The sequence below is a fragment of the Scomber japonicus genome, chromosome 7, assembly GCF_027409825.1.
Source record: "Scomber japonicus isolate fScoJap1 chromosome 7, fScoJap1.pri, whole genome shotgun sequence".
Classification (NCBI taxonomy): Eukaryota; Metazoa; Chordata; class Actinopteri; order Scombriformes; family Scombridae; genus Scomber; species Scomber japonicus.
This window is the reverse complement of record NC_070584.1, coordinates 36305519-36323280: the sequence shown is the minus strand read 5'-3', so window position 1 is coordinate 36323280 and position 17762 is coordinate 36305519. Positions and strand designations below refer to the sequence as shown.

The following is a 17762-nucleotide window of genomic DNA, read 5'->3' as shown; positions in this document are numbered from 1 at the left end:
CCAGTAAGACAAAGGAGGTTGAATTGAGAAAACCATTTGAGCAATATTTGAGAAGTGGGATCTCAATGATGTCTTGGTTATTTGAAGGAGAATTAAAGAGAATAACATGAGATGAATCTGAGACTTTTATGAGACAAATCTGAGAAGTATGAGCCTTAAAAGAGATCTCATCATTGTGTGTCCAATGTTTGAGACTCACTCATTTAGTTTGAAACTCTTTATGAGTTTTTTGGAAGGATCCATCTGCTTTTATAACTTATAGTACATTCACTACAGTACTGTACTGAAGTACAATCTGCAGTACTTGTACTTCCTTTTCCTGTTACTTTATACTTCCTCTCCACTACATTACAGAGGAGATATTTGACTTTTTACTCCACTACATTTTTCCACAGCTAAGATTCAGATTTGAAATGTTGAAAGAAATGATCCGTCTATAAAATATGATAAAGTGTGAAGTTAGCCTCAGACATCAGTGTCTTCAGTATAACATCACAGCATCAATAAAAACACATCCATCAATCAAATGATCATCATTATAAAAGTGAGCATATAGAGTAACACTCACTGTTATTGATGAAACTACATAAAACAGTTAAAAGTAGCTCCAACATAAAGCTCTACATGTTAAAGCATCACACTCACTTACTGTTGATACTTCATGTACATTTACTTCCAATAATACTTGTGTACATGATGGATGCAGGACTTTTACTAGTAATAGAGTATGTTTACAGGAAGCTATTTGTACTTTAACTGAAGTCAATGATGTGAATCCTTCCAAATGCTTCTAGAAGTCATGTGAGAACTGTGGGAAGTCCTTCATGCTGCTTTTACACGTCAAAGTACAAACTGTAATCTTTGGTCTTTGTTTGCATGTTCCAGGTCTAGATACTGTTATCAAGAGTTATTAAACAGTGTAAACATCTGAATTACAAGCTTTCAGTAGAAAATGACTCAAATGCAACAACAACAATTTTATAGTAAAACACTTGAATGAATGAGCTGGAAGAATATGAGTATAACAGCCTCTATGTTACATATAAATAATGACTTTAATTAGAGTCCTTTACAGGAAACTTACAGACCCATTAAAAGTGAATATTAGGTGTTAATTAAATAATGTTGATCATGGGGAAATGATAAATGTTGTATTGAAGGCTTGAGGTGAAATAAATTCCATCACAGTTGTTTCATCTCAAATAATCTGCTGCTGTTTGTTGCATAAAGTCATTTTGTGCAGAGACTCTGTAGTCGCTCTCAGTCCTTCTGCCTGTCAGTGAATGTAAATCCTCCTCCATGCATCATGTGTGCTGCTCTTCACTTCACTGCAGCTTCATGGCGCCATCTAGTGGACTGATAGTAGAAGTACAGCAGCTGATGGCAGCTTTCTCTGCCTCACACTGCTGTCTGGCTGCATTCACACTGATATATAACAGAGAATAACAGCCAATCACAGGAGGAGCAGCTGATATTTAGGATGTGACAGGAGAAATGATGTAAAGGATGATCTGTGTTTCCTCTCCAGATGAAGGTAGAAAGTGTGTGTGACTGATGTGGATGTGACTTCAGCAGCATGGATCAGAGTGAGGACAGAGAGGAGGGAGTCCCTCCCTCTAAAAGCTCTCTGTGTGGGGAACATGACAGCCAGACCAAAGCTCAGAGGTGAGATGAGGATCTCTAACTGTCCATCACTGTTCTCCACCATCATTATTCACACTCAAAGCTCTGTGTGTGTTGTGTTGAAGGACAAGGAGGCAGCACAGACCAGACTCTGATGAACTCAGTCAGCCATCTGTCAAGAATCTGCGGTCAATATTTGAACCTAAGAAGTTCAGTGATGAACATAAATCTGCTGATCAGAGGTAAGAATGTAAAATCTTTGTTTCTGTTAGTTTCCATCACACCTCAGAACATGTTGGCAGTTTTCTGCTTACTGATGTCACTGTGGTCCCACATTTCAGGGATTAATTTAATTAGCTCAGGAGGATCTCTAACTGTCCATCACTGTTCTCCACTCACATCACTCCACCATCATTATTCACACTCAAAGCTCTGTGTGTGTTGTGTAGAAGAACAAGGAGGCAGCACAGACCAGACTCTGCTGGACCTGGACCTGCACCTGGACCTGGACCTGGACCCAGCTGTGTGTCTATGAAGAGTGATCGGTCAAAGGATAAACTCATTGATTTTAAAGAACAACGTCCGGCTGCAACAAGGTAAACTGTCACTAAATATTAAATGTAAGTGACTCAGTTTGTTTTTATTGAAGGTTTTTATCAAACTTTTCAGATTTGATCATAATTTAGAAAAACTGCTGCAAAATCAAACATTTTACTGCAATAATCCAGAATCTCTCCTGGAGGGAAGTGTTGGTGATTGAACCTGAACTCAGCTGTGAGTCCTTCAGAGCGACCGCTCCAAATATTATTATTGATTTTAAACAACAACGTTCATCTGATTAAAAGTAAATAATTCTCAGTATTAAAATCAGGTTATTGGACAATATGAGTTCAAACCTCAATTAGGATAAATAGTTCTCAGTTGAATTATTTGACATTTGGATCATTTATTGATATTTATGATCCATAATGATCCATAATGTTGGTAATTACATCATTTCAGTTTGTTGCTGTTTTTATTAAAACTATCATTTCTATTGATTGATGATCATTTTCTAGTGATGATGGACAGAGCAGATCAGTGTGAATGTTAGAGTAGGTACGAGGGCCGGGGCCCCTCATCACAGTTTACAAGAAATGTCTTTAAAACATCAGGACATTAAAGATGAAACTTCATTGGTTGTGTTTAATGATTGCATCATTATTCTATGATATTTATTAGATATGTTGCAGCCACTGGTTTCACCACCCAGCGAGCACGCTGACTGACCCAAAACAAACACACCCACAACCTTTTATTCACTATACTGTATTAAAATGAGCCTCCACCCAAAATGTGTCTGAGTATCACTCAGCTCCTGTAAGCTCATTAAAAGTTGGTAGTTTCCTTCTCAGAGACCAGCAGCTGTGGTCAGCTTGGGTTCTTGTCAGTTTCAGAGTACACTGTTAATATTAGTCTGTGACAGGATGAGCTAAAGGAAGCAGTGTGTTAACCACATCAAACAACTGCAGGAGAAGCAATAGTATCACTAACAGGCTGAAGGACTGTCAACAGAAATGTCTGCAGAACAGAGAATTATCCAGACAGCTGCTCATCATCACAGCATCTTTAATAAAGACCAAACAAACATTTTATTTACATGAATTCATTTGGCAGATGCTTTTATCCAAAGAGACGTCCAAATGAGGTTCAATCTGAGACAGTAGATGAAGGAGAAGCCTTAGACAATAAGAACCCAACACTCATTTACCACCAGCTGAGATTTAAGGAGTTCATGCATCTGTGTCCTCGGCTGAGTGTCAGCTTCACCCCTCCAGGTGCTGCACACTGCACTGAATACAGCTCTACTCATACAGTTAATCATGTTTAAGGTTAACAGTGAATTCATATGAAACTACCTGGATACTACTGTGTTGTGTACAGTAGGTGTATTAAATCACTGACAGATTTAGTGTCAGTGTGTTCTGGGTGCTGAGCAGAATGTATCTTGTGTTTCTATCAGGAGGAAGCTGGACCAACCTGAACCCAGCTGTGTGTCTATGAAGAGTGATTGGTCTATGGAGCATCCTAATACCTTCAAAGATGGACGCCACTCTGATGATCACAGGTGAGGATTTCAAACAGATAAAAACATAATGATGTTTTCATCAGACTCTTATCAAGTCTCCTGTTTTTAAACCTTTATTGACTCAGACAAAGTTCTCTGAGCAGCGTTCACACTCACACAGTCAGACACATTGACACTGGGAGCTGCCCAGTACAACCAGTCTCATACAACCACACACTGGTTGTAGCTGCCTTCAGCAGTGTGCAGTGAGGGAGGCAGAGCTTCATGGAGGGTTGGTGAGAGCTGTTGGGACTAAACCAAAGTGACTCTGAGCTGAAAGCTACAAACAGACTGAGCTGTTGATTCTCAGTGGGATCAGCAGGACTAGTAAAGCTTTACCACTACAGGGAGTCATATGATTCTCTGTTCACATCCAAATATCACTTGATGGACCTTTAGCTTGTGTTTGTCTCTGTGTGGACAGACATAATGTGAGCTCATTCTTCATGATTCCTCCACAGAGTGGACCAGGAGAGCTCAGAGGTTCCCAGTGGTCAGTCTGCCCAGCAGCATCAAACACACCTGGACTCCGTATTTATGGTCTGTACATGTACAACAACTACTTTTACATCTATTGTGTTCACAATCATCTCCATGCTGCACTTTGTAGACCAGTGGATTGTCAGTGTGTCCAACATGGATCTGATGTTTGCTTCATGATGTTAGTTTGATTGTGTCATTCATATATTATTCTGTTCCAGCTGCTGGAGGAGAACATCGTCACTTTTGTGAAGAACGAGCTGAAGAAGATGCAGAAGCTTCTGAGTCCAGATTACCCAGAATGCTTAGAGAGTCAGAGTGAGGATGAGGAAGTCTTGGACGGTGAGGAGGAAGAGCAGATGAGGAAGAGCAGAGACGCATTTCTGAAGATCACAGTGCACTTCCTGAGGAGAATGAAGCAGGAGGAGCTGGCTGACTGTCTGCACAGCAGTAAGAGGATTTTAACAGATTTAACATGATGGAGAGGAAATGGAGGCAACATGGCAGAGGTTTATATTTCAAACTCTGCTGTAAATATGCTGCACACATCTGCATCAGATCAGAGGCTGTTTGTCCTCCACTGATGAGCTGAATAGATTTCATAGTGAGGAAAATATAAACATCTGCAGTTTAATGTTTGCATTCTACCAATTTACTGTAGAATCACCTGATTGATTTCATGTTGTTTGTTCATTCAGGAACTCCTGCTGGCAGGTGTCAACGTAAACTCAAGTCTAACCTGGAGAAGAAGTTCCAGTGTCTGTTTGAGGGGATCGCTAAAGCAGGAAACCCAACCCTTCTGAATCAGATCTACACACCGCTCTACATCACAGAGGGAGGGACTGCAGAGGTCAATGATGAACATGAGGTCAGACAGATTGAAACAGCATCCAGGAAACCAGACAGACCAGAAACAACAATCAGACAAGAAGACATCTTTAAAGCCTCACCTGGAAGAGATGAACCAATCAGAACAGTGATGACAAAGGGAGTGGCTGGCATTGGGAAAACAGTCTTAACACAGAAGTTCACTCTGGACTGGGCTGAAGACAAAGCCAACCAGGACATACACTTCACATTTCCATTCACTTTCAGAGAGCTGAATGTGCTGAAAGAGAAAAAGTACAGCTTGGTGGAACTTGTTCATCACTTCTTTACTGAAACCAAAGAAGCAGGAATCTGCAGGTTTGAAGAGTTCCAGGTTGTGTTCATCTTTGACGGTCTGGATGAGTGTCGACTTCCTCTGGACTTCCACAACAATAAGAACCTGACTGATGTTACAGAGTCCACCTCAGTGGATGTGCTGCTGACAAACCTCATCAGGGGGAAACTGCTTCCCTCTGCTCGCCTCTGGATAACCACACGACCTGCAGCAGCCAATCAGATCCCTCCTTGGTGTGTTGACATGGTGACAGAGGTCAGAGGGTTCACTGACCCACAGAAGGAGGAGTACTTCAGGAAGAGATTCAGAGATGAGGAGCAAGCCAGCACCATCATCTCCCACATCAAGACATCACAAAGCCTCCACATCATGTGCCACATCCCAGTCTTCTGCTGGATCACTGCTACAGTTCTGGAGGATGTGTTGAAAAGCAGAGAGGGAGGAGAGCTGCCCAAGACCCTGACTGAGATGTACATCCACTTCCTGGTGGTTCAGGCCAAACTGAAGAAGGTCAAGTATGATGGAGGAGCTGAGACAGATCCACACTGGAGTCCAGAGAGCAGGAAGATGATTGAGTCTCTGGGAAAACTGGCTTTTGAGCAGCTGCAGAAAGGCAACCTGATCTTCTATGAATCAGACCTGACAGAGTGTGGCATCGATATCAGAGCAGCCTCAGTGTACTCAGGAGTGTTCACAGAGGTCTTTAAAGAGGAGAGAGGGCTTTACCAGGACAAGGTATTCTGCTTCGTCCATCTGAGTGTTCAGGAGTTTCTGGCTGCTCTTCATGTCCATCTGACATTCATCAAGTCTGGAGTCAATCTGCTGGAAGAACAACAAACAACATCCTGGTGGTCTGAAACTAAACAAGAATCTGCAGAGACACGTTTCTACCAGAGTGCTGTGGACGAGGCCTTAAAGAGTCCAAATGGACACCTGGACTTGTTCCTCCGCTTCCTCCTTGGTCTTTCACTGCAGAGCAATCAGACTCTCCTACGAGGTCTGCTGACACAGACAGGAAGTAGTTCACTGACCAGTCAGGAAACAGTCGAGTACATCAAGAAGACGCTCAGTGAGAATGTGTCTGCAGAGAGAAGCATCAATCTGTTCCACTGTCTGAATGAACTGAATGATCGTTCTCTAGTGGAGGAGATCCAACAGTCCCTGAGATCAGGAAGACTCTCCACAGATAAACTGTCTCCTGCTCAGTGGTCAGCTCTGGTCTTCATCTTACTGTCATCAGAAAAAGATCTGGACGTGTTTGACCTGAAGAAATACTCTGCTTCAGAGGAGGCTCTTCTGAGGCTGCTGCCAGTGGTCAAAGCCTCCAAAACAGTTCTGTAAGTACACAGATAGTTTGATTTATTCATCATTATTTAAATATTTTTCTGTCTTTTAAAAAATAAGTAAGTTCTTGCTTGTCATCTGTTTCTTTATATTTCCTTTCCAGGCTGAGTGGCTGTAACCTCTCAGAGAAAAGCTGTGCAGCTCTGTCCTCAGTTCTCAGCTCCCAGTCCTCTAGTCTGAGAGATCTGGACCTGAGTAACAACGACCTGCAGGATTCAGGAGTGAAGCAGCTTTCTGCTGGACTAGAGAGACCACACTGTGTACTGGAAACTCTCAGGTAAGAGCTTCTTACAGTTAATATTAGATATTTTTATAATCTAAACAGCCACTAAACATCAGGATTTCTGCACTTTGGTATGAAAATGTTTCAGTTTATCTTTTTCTGGTTCAGTTTCATATTCTGTTGCGAGTAATGGGAAGAGAATATCCTGCATATCCAAAGACATTATATGAGTAAATATTTTAACTCAGATTACTTTTTTTTCTTTTTCTTTCTCATCTTTTTTATTTCTTTTTTCCACAACATAGTACATCTGTCCATTTGTATACAATATTAGCAGTGGAAGCGTAATATGAACTCAACCCCCTTCCACCCTGTCGAGCCCTTATTCCCCATATAATGAAATCCTATATACATACCTAGTCACATTCATACATTCTGGTACACATAAAAGCCCAAAGGTAAGAAATATATATATATATATATATATATATATATATATATATACACACATGCATACATACATCTCATTAAATCAGGACACTAGCACACTGGAGCTGATTGACACATCTTTGCTGGAAGTAGTGGGGTGAGCAGGAATAAATTGAGAATAAAGAATTTATCTGTAATCAGTTGTCGAGGTGAATAAAATTTACATGGCATGTGAAAGCAGGTATGATTATGAGAGTGAGACCCTATTATGAAGAAAGACCTTGAAAGTGTTCGAGGAAAGGTCCCCACACATTCAAAATTTTTTTGTATGAGTTATGGACTGAGTAGCGGATCTTCTCCAGGCTCAGACAGGACATAATGTCCCCCAGCCATTGAGCATGGGTGGGCGGGGCAGCATCCTTCCATCTTAGTAATACTGCCCGTCTGGCAAGAAGAGAAGCAAATGACAGTGAACGGTGTTTATATGGAGTTAAAAGAGAATCATCTCTTCTGGTAATGCCAAAGAGAGCGATCAGAGGGTCAGGTGTAGGGTCAAGATTGAGGACTGTAGAAAGAGTTTGGAAAACCTCTCTCCAGAACTTTCCCAAACCTGGACATGACCAATACATATGAATAAGTGAGGCTTCATCTCCTTTACATTTATTACAGTGTGGACTAAAATCTGGATACATACGGGAAAGTTTCTATTTTGATATGTGGGCCCTATGTACCACCTTAAATTGTAGCAGACAGTGCTGGGCACAGAAGGATGTTGAATTAACTTGTTTCAATATTGATTCCCATTCATTGTCAGTCAATTCCAGATTCAGATCTTTTTCCCAGGCCAATTTAATTTTTTCAAGGGGTGCTTGTCTTATAGCGGCCAGCTTGCCGTAGATAAGAGATATCAGGCGTTTCTGTGATGGGTGCATACTAAGAAACGTGTCAACAACGCTGGATTCAGGTCTGTGATGGCTGCACTCACAGCCACACAACTGACTCAGTTGGTATCGCTCCCACTACACTTACACATTTCTTTTCCATTTAATTAATTCTTTTTCATCATTTAATTCATATTTTTCATTACAAAATTTCATAACACACATTTGGTTTATAAAGTATTAATTTTATTTCACATTTGGCAATACATTAGTTTTCTATTTGTAAGCGCGCACATTTAGTTAACTTTTGTAAAGTCTTTAGTTCTAATTTGTTCTTTTTTTAAGTTACCAGTTTGGGGTTGCTGCTCCTGGAGACATCTGGCCACGCCCAGACAAAGGATGGGCAACAGGAGAAGGAGTAGTTAAATACCAGCCTGGGCTGATTGGGTTGTACCAATGTCCTGCTACTTAAGGGGGGAACTGTTTATTTAGGAATTAGTTTATATTGATTTATTTTCTCTTTATTTGAATATTTAGTTAGGAATTTTTGGGTTTGTTAATATAATTGAGTTAATCTTTTTGGGGGGTGAATTATTGTAGTTATTTGTTTCATTGGTAGGTTTTGTTTGTTTTGTCATCCCTATTGTATCATTTATGGTCTGATCAGCCAGTATATATGTTCCCCATGTGTTCATTTGTTAGGTCTGTTCTGTTAGGGTTAAGTTGATTATATTTGAGTTCTGTTTATTTTGACCTCTTTTATGGGCCCAGAACTTTATTTTGTTTTTTGTATCATTTTGTAAACTTTGGGTTAAATAAAAAACCCTCATTCTTTAAAAAACACCTTGTCTCCTTTGTTAGCCAGCTTGGTCCCTTACAAGGTCTCTTAGGGAAGTTAGGTATCTGAGATTTGAGAAAGTGTCTAATTTGTAGGTATCTGAAAAAGTGAACATTTTGTAGTTTATACTTCTCAGATAGGTGTTCAAAAGACACAAAAATGTCATTAAAATACAAATCCTTAAGGTACTTGATACCCTGTCTGTACCATTCATGAAACATGGGATCATTAAGAGAAGGTTGGAAAAGGTGGTTAGATAGAATAGGACTTAAAAGAGAAAGGTCATAGAGGCCAAAGTATTTTCTAAATTGAGCCCACACTCTCACTGTATGTCTTACGACAGGATTATCACCAGATTTGTTTGGGGGTAGGGGTAGGGGGGAACCAATTAGTGCTGGAATGGAAACATCTTTTGCTGAGTTCAACTCCATCAATACCCATGAAGGACGATCTATATGATTATAAAAGTGAGACCAAAATACAATGCAACGTATATTGGCTGCCCAGTAATAAAGACGAAAGTTGGGCAAGGCCAGGCCTACAGCCTCCTTTGGTCTTTGAAGGTGGACTTTACTTATTCGAGGGCGTTTGCCTTTCCATAAAAAGGAAGAAATTATAGTTTCTAAGGAATCAAAAAAGGATTTGGGGATAAAAATCGGTATGGATTGGAATAGATATAGGAATTTAGGGAGGATATTCATTTTAACCGAATTTATTCGGCCCACCAGGGACATGCACATGGGGGACCACTGCATTAGGCTCCGTTTCACCTGGTTTAGTAAGGTGAGAAAATTTTTTTTCAGGAGATCGCTGTGTTTTCTTGTGATTGTAATGCCAAAGTAAGTAAACTGATTTGTAACAGTCTTGAAAGGGAGGTTAGTGTATTTTAATGCAAGTGCCACTTCATTAACAGGAAAAAGTTTGCTTTTATGTAAGTTCAGCTTGTAACCAGAAAAGTAACCAAATTGGGCAAGTATTGATAGCATGTGGGGTAGAGAAGCGAGTGGGTTTGATATGAATACCAAAAGGTCGTCTGCATAAAGAGACACCTTATGTTCAGACCCGCTCCTCGAGATACCTGTAATATCCTTACAGGAACGTAACGCAATTGCTAATGGTTCTATTGCCAGATTGAAAAGTAATGGACTCAAAGGACACCCTTGTCGGGTTCCTCTCAGGAGGTTAAAGGGTTGCGATTGTTGCGAATTAGTAAGCACCGACGCCATAGGGCGGTGATACAGTAATTTTATCCATGCAATAAAGACTTGGCCAAAGTTGAATTTTTCTAGAGCCGCAAACAAATATCTCCACTCCACACGATCAAAAGCCTTTTCGGCGTCTAAGGACAAGATACATTCAGGGGTCTCATTTGAGGCTGTATAAAGAATATCAAATACACGACGAGTATTAAAATAGGAATGGCGGTTTTTTATGAAACCTGTTTGGTCTTCTGATATAATTGATGGTAGAATTTTCTCTAACCTAAGCGCAAGGACCTTAGCCAGTATTTTGGCATCAACATTTAGTAAGGAGATCGGTCTGTAGGAAGAACAATCAACGGGATCCTTGCCCTTCTTGGCCGCCAGTGTGATACAGGCATCAGTAAGTGATGCAGGGAGTCTACCTAACTTGAGCGAGTCTGAGAGCACTGTGCACAATTGAGGTGAGAGTGTAGAAGAGAATGACTTAAAAAACTCTGCAGGAAAACCATCTGGTCCAGGGGACTTTCCAGAATTCAAAGAAGAAATAGCTATAGCTATTTCCTCCTTTGTGATGGATTTCTCTAACTTTCCCTGGTCGTCAGGAGACAGTACAGGGATATTTAAATTATTTAGAAAGTCCTGCATTGGAGTACTGTCATTTGGGAATTCGGAAGTGTAGAGTTTGTTGTAAAAGTTATAGAAAGTGTCATTAATTTGGGAGAGATCTGTGGTCAAATTGCCATCTTCCATTCTAATTTCTGTGATATGTCGCTTTGCTTTGGTTTCTCTTAATTGATTAGCCAGCATCTTACCCGTCTTGTCACCATGTATGTAAAATCTGCTCTTGCTCTTTAAAAATTGACGTTCAATTGAGTGTGTAGATAGGAGGTCAAACTTAGCCTGTAGTTCTATTCTTTTTTTGTAAAGTTCAGGATTCTTAACTTGAGCATATTGTAGGTCAATTTCTTTAATTTGTTTGACCAATTCCAGTCTCTCTCTGGAGGCCTTCTTTTTCATGTTTGCACTGTAGGAAATGATCTGACCTCTCAGATAGGCTTTCAGAGCATCCCACACTATCAGGCTGGAAGTTTCAGGAGAATTATTTATTTCAAGAAAGGTGGATATTTGCTCCTCTATGAATTTCACAAATTTGCTATCAGACAATAGGGTTGTATTAAAACGCCAGTGTCTTTTAATTTGGGGGAAATTAGGAGGGCTCATGGACAATACCACTGGAGCATGGTCTGATATCACAATACTCTGATAGTCGCATGATTGGACCGAAGGAATTAACTGATTGTCAATAAAAAAATAATCAATCCTTGTGAAGGTATGATGGACATGTGAGAAAAAAGAATACTCTCTCTGGATGGGATGAAGAAAGCGCCATATATCAGAAATATCGAAATTGGATAGAAAAGACCGGATCAATGATGCAGATTTACTTAAGGCAGCTGGTTTTGTGGACGAACGATCTAATACAGGGTCCAGCCAGCAATTAAAATCCCCCCCAAGAATAAGCGAGTGTGAGCTCAGATCAGGCAGAGAGGAGAAAAAACGCTCAAAGAACCCTGCATCATCCATGTTTGGGGCATAGACATTGGCAAGCATCACTGGTGTGTTATATAGGTTTCCAGTGACAATGATATAACGACCATAGGGATCTGCTATTACCTTGTGAGGTTCAAAGGTCGTGTTTGAGTTTATAAGAATTGACACTCCTCTAGCCTTAGCCTGGAAAGCAGAATGAAAATGCTGCCCCACCCACCCCGCCATGAGGCGGTTGTTATCAGCATTACGAATATGTGTCTCTTGCAGGAATGCAATTGCTGCTTTCAATTGTTTGATGTGAGAGAACACTCTTCTCCGTTTAACTGGGTGGTTCAACCCCTTAACATTCCAGCTTAGAAACTTTAAAGTACTATTCATTTCTTTGTAACAGTAGTAGATGCAAACTGATAGCAGAGCATGTTATCAGAACTCCAGGGCTCGGTCCTGAAATGTGAACGTCTTAACAGGTAGCAGCATGGACCAGATAAAGGGTTTGTATGGGCTCTTAGAACAATATTACCCCCCACCCCCACCCCCCTCTCCATAACAAGACAGCTGCCAAAGAACATAGCAGCAAGCTCTTTATAACACCCATCGTCCAAAAAAAAAATCTTCCTGTCTCTTCGTTATTCACTTCAGCTCCCTGGCTGCTATTTTAAGTGCATCACACACCCCTGGATCAATGTTTAGCATTGCTACAACACAGTCAAAAGAAAAAGCACGAAGAAACCCATTTGAAAACTTCTTATATGAGTCTGTAAACAGAAGAAGAAGAAACAAAAAAGAAAAGAAACTGCATAATAGTCTTACTTGAGAGTGGCTTGTTAAGTTCACATCAGAGGCAGTTACTCACGGACTTAATGCCACAGCTGCCACGGCGGCAAGCTCTCCAACATGGGTCATGAACTTGTAGCTCTGCCAGAGTCAGTTAGGTCGGTCCTGGTGACCAGGATGTAGCGGGCAGGTTGTCGACATATGCCCGCGCCTCGTCGGGCGAGCGCAGCCATTTCTTGTCTCCGGAGGAGAGCGTGATTCGGAGCCGGGCAGGGTATAGCAGAGAGGGCTTGAGCCCTCGGTTATAGAGTTCAGTCATTACCGCCCTGTATTCAGCTCGTTTGCTCTAAACCTCCGGGCAGTAGTCCTCCACGATCCGGATCTGTTGACCTTGGTATTCCAGCTTCCCTCTTCGTCTGGCCTCGCGGATCAGAAGCTCCTTCACTTGAAAGCGGTGGAGCCGTATAATCACCGGGCGCGGCCTCTGTCCTGGGGATGGCTTGGCTGCTAATGAGCGGTGAGCGCGGTCAATTTCAGGCGGGGAAGGGAGAGTGTCTCGTCCAAACACCTCAGAGAGCATACCGGAGAAGAATTCTGTGGGGCGTGCACCTTCCGTCGACTCCGTCAGGCCGAAGATGCGAAGATTTTGCCGTCTGCTCCGGCCCTCGAGGTCGACCACTTTAGCCATTAGCTTGGAATTGTTTTCGCTGAGCCCAGAGCAGACGCTTTCCAACTCACCAACACGTTGGCTCAGGTCTTCAGCGGAGAGTTCGAGAGAGGAGAGGCGTTGACCGTGGTCTTCCACGAAGGACTGAATTTGGTCAAACTTGCTTTCCAGTGAGCTAAAAGAGGCTCTGAAGTCGGTTGCTAGCGCCTCTCGATGTTGGTCTAGCAGTGCAGACACGGCATCCAGCGTTAAGTTAGCTGCTGAGTCGTCTTTTTTCCCAGATTTACCACTCTTCGACGTCATATTGAGTTGGATATAGGTTAAAATTACACAAGTAAGTTAAGATGCTTCGACTGTGCCATAAGTAGGTGTGTGAATAACGGAAAAAATAAAAGTGAACGGGAGCAGCAGTTTACTGCGTCTACTCCATGTGGCTGTCAACCGGAAGTCCCTAACTCAGATTATTTATTGTCTTGTTCATCATTGTGTCTCCAGGTTGAGTGGCTGTAACCTGTCAGAGAGAAGCTGTGCAGCTCTGTCCACAGTTCTCAGCTCCCAGTCCTCTAGTCTGAGAGATCTGGACCTGAGGAACAACAACCTGCAGGATTCAGGAGTGAAGCAGCTTTCTGCTGGACTGGAGAGTCCACACTGTGGACTGGAAACTCTCAGGTAAGAGCTTCTTACAGTTAATATTAGATATTTTTCTAATCTAAACAGCCACTAAACATCAGGATTTCTGCACTTTGGTATGAAAATGTTTCAGTTTATCTTTTTCTGATTCAGTTTCGTATTCTGTTGCGAGTAATGGGAAGAGAATATCCTGCATATCCAAAGACATTATATGAGTAAATATTTTAACTCAGATTATTTATTGTCTTGTTCATCATTGTGTCTCCAGGTTAACTGACTGTAACCTGTCAGAGAGAAGCTGTGCAGCTCTGTCCTCAGTTCTCAGCTCCCAGTCCTCTAGTCTGAGAGATCTGGACCTGAGTAACAACTACCTGCAGGATTCAGGAGTGAAGCAGCTTTCTGCTGGACTGGAGAGTCCACACTGTGGACTGAAGACTCTCAGGTAAGAGCTTCTTACATCTGTCAACCAAAAGGGGAAAAATATAAATAACTAAACAAATGAAGCAGTTTCTGACCAAAAAGGTGAAGGCTGAAGCATTTGCTCATAACACCGACCCTACCCGAGTCTTTAGAGTAGATCCCAATGTACATAACAAACACAAACATTTATAACCTTCAGAGGATAAACATTAAACCTGTGTAGGATTGTCTCTGCTGCAGAGGTGTTCACAAGTCATTTTTTGCAAGTCCAAGTCAAGTCTCAAGTCTTTGAGGGAGAGTCCAAGTCAAGTCTCAAGTCTTTGAGGGTCAAGTCCAAGTCAAGTTTCAAGTCTCTCGCAAACACTAAATCAAATTCTAATTCTATAAGCTGTAAAATCCTCTATATAAGACAGTATTGATGATTGTTTCACTAGAATCTACAGCAATGTGATGTGGAAAAAATAATTCAATTTCATAACTGTATTTTTCTTTAACAAGAGTTTTTTTTAACAATGCTGTAAAATACAATAAAAGAAATATATCATGTATTGTGATAACAGGCACACAATATTTTGCATTTTAACAATAAATGAAAAAACACCCCCACAATGGTGCAAGTCAATTATGAGTTGTACTCATTTGACTTACTAACTTAAAAATGAAAAACTGGTTCTTTAAAACCTCTTTCACATTCCTGAAAAAAAAAAAAACAACCAAATATTTTCCTTAACAAGAAATAACTGTGTCTTAGTAATGTTGTAAATGATAACACACACTGCTGTCTGTTTGTTGGCTGACTGCGTGAACGGATCCAAGGGACTCCTGTTGGGCTTCTTTCACTCGCTATTGTCTTGAAATCAGAGAGTTTCTAATACAGTATACAGTAGTAGACGGGCTCAGTCACAGCCAGAGATCACTTCCCAAACAGAGAAGACGAATGACAGATAATAAATAATGAGAATATAAATAACATGAAAATAATGGTCATTTGCGAGTCTCCAGCCTCGAGTCCGAGTCGAGTCTGAAGTCAATGTGTAGTGCGACTTAAGTGTCGCAAGTCCGAGTCACCAGCTCTGCTCTGCTGATGTGATTTGTCAGACCATTTCTTTCTAACCTTCAGCAGCAGAGAATTACTTTCTATGCAGATTTTTATTGTTTTCTTTTGTTTTTGTTGTTGAATTATTAAACACCACTGATGAGTTTACAGATTTCTAACATCTCATTGGACCGGTCTGTAAAATGAACAGTCATGTGATAATTAGCAGATAATATTATTTGAAAGTTCTTAGAAATTGCCCCTAAATGTACCTCACATATCACGGCATTTAAGTGAGCTGTTGCAGGATCATTTCCATGTAGTTTCTGTCTTATACACCACAGTAATCAAGAATCAAGATACTAGTTGAACATTTTGAAAGTCTAATTTCTTGCCTGCTTATGTCCTACTTTTACACCTTCAGTAACACAGTGATGCTTTTATAAAGGGTTAGGGTTGGGTCCATCACAGTGTTTTTTGGCCAACCAGTGGTTCCACTCGATGAATCTGAGCTTCATCTTCAGAGCTGTGGGTGTTCGGTTCCCTCTGGAGCCATATCTGTTCTCCTTATAAGTACGCCAGGCTCTCTCAGTGTGTATGAGATGCTGTCTGTAGATGCTCAAAGTGTCTCTGATGGTTGACTTGATAATAGATGTAAACTATTCATTTTGAGCCTCGAAATGACTAAAAAATATTTAATTTTAACCTGATACAGTTGAACATCCTTACGAATACTGCAACTACAATAATGAGTTCTTTACTTCCTATTTTATATTATTTCTAATATAAAATGTTCTTTCTCCCATCACACATACTGATGATTCATAAATTACACATCTTTGTGTTTCTACTTCACATTTTCCCGAAGAAAACTTGCTACTACCGAGAAAAAAAAGATTGAGTTACGTCACATATATTACGTTACGTTGAGTTATATCACATATATTTCACAAAAAGTATCACTGCTGCAGACGCTAAGGAGAGAGAAGCATCATGGGAGAAAACTGCTGCTGAGTCAGTGTTTAAGTTTTAATGCACCACTCCACTGACTTAACATTCCTCTTTTAAAATTGTAGCATACAGGTGAAAAAGTGGTGTAACGTATTTGGAAGCAGTTAAAAATGAAATAAGACAAACATAATTCAGAAAGTAAGGCACATTTTGCTGCGCTATGATTGAACCTCACTTTGATTTTATTCATAGTTGACATAGGCTCATTAACAAAGTCAATATTAATTCAGTGTCTATTTCAACATGTAGTAATTTAAACACAATGTCCTCTCATCTAATGTCCGGCTTAGTAGATTAACATTTTACACTATTTTAACACTTTCATTTAACACAATTTTACATATATGATACATATTGGAGTCATTAGGCCAGATGCAATAATATGTTCGTATTTTTCTTCTTAAATCTGTCGTACTTTTTTCGTGAGGTGGAATTTACGAGTGTGCCACGTCTGATTCACCAAACACTCGTATCACCAGGAGACAGTCGTAGATGACCTTCGTAAACATGATGAATCCCATCTGTTCTAAATGAACGCGCGTTCCAGAGAATAGTAAATTAACATGAATGACGTCCCCAAAATACCATTTAAGGTCAGACTGAGGTCCCGCTCTCAGAGATAGATCAACAGGAACACAGATTATTATTTAGTGTTAGTGGAATTAAAGGTTTAGAGAAAGACAAAGAATGAGTAAAAATGAGCCGTGCTGTGAACGCTGTCTCAGCTGTTGCACCGTCACAGAAATAAAAACAAAATTGACTGAACATGAATTATGCCAGGTGATGTCATCAGCCAGGGAGTTAAACTATTACTTCCATAAGCAATATTTCAATTAAATGAATAAAAGTTATTAATAAATAGTCAGTTTATATTGTGGAAAAGTAGCTGTGGACGAGTCGCTTTGTAGTTTCGGCCGCTAATATTTATATTGTAAGTTTGGATTATATCATAGTTTCAATTGTCAATTTAAATGACTGATATATCTACCTAAATTGTTAAATAGCCTACTACTTTATACTAAATAACCTAATACTTTTACAAACAGAGTAATGTCATCATGATTATGGATTCAGAAGTGCAATTTAATGATCGGGACATACTTGCATCCCCTGTAGTTCACACCCATTACTCTCTAAAATACTGAATAATGAGTTCTTTACTTATTCTTATTTTACAGTGTCAAGAGTCAAGTCAGACTGATTTTATATTATTCTCAATGATTTCACACGACTCTGAAACTACAGACTCACAGTATGAATAGTTTGTTTAGTAGCATTTACTTTTAGCATCATTAGGCTTCCGTAGCTGCTCCTCCTACTTCAGGCTCTCAGTGTAGAGACCTGAGGTCAACCTGCTCCTCTCCTCATCTCCTACTGCTGACTG

The 17762-nt window shown here is 40.4% G+C and overlaps 1 protein-coding gene across 1 annotated transcript in view; it reads left to right on the top strand.

Annotated features, from left to right (window-relative positions):
* Positions 1–1358: 1358 nt before the first annotated feature.
* Positions 1359–17762, top strand: part of LOC128361637 (NLR family CARD domain-containing protein 3-like) — a 30606-nt gene continuing 14202 nt past the window's right edge. The window contains exons 1-8 of the mRNA XM_053322161.1: positions 1359–1665; positions 2073–2219; positions 3626–3730; positions 4192–4270; positions 4432–4660; positions 4909–6709; positions 6820–6993; positions 13777–13950. Of these exons, the coding sequence (XP_053178136.1) occupies positions 1577–1665; positions 2073–2219; positions 3626–3730; positions 4192–4270; positions 4432–4660; positions 4909–6709; positions 6820–6993; positions 13777–13950 (2798 nt within the window). The 5' untranslated portion in view covers positions 1359–1576. The remainder of the gene's footprint in view (positions 1666–2072; positions 2220–3625; positions 3731–4191; positions 4271–4431; positions 4661–4908; positions 6710–6819; positions 6994–13776; positions 13951–17762) is intronic.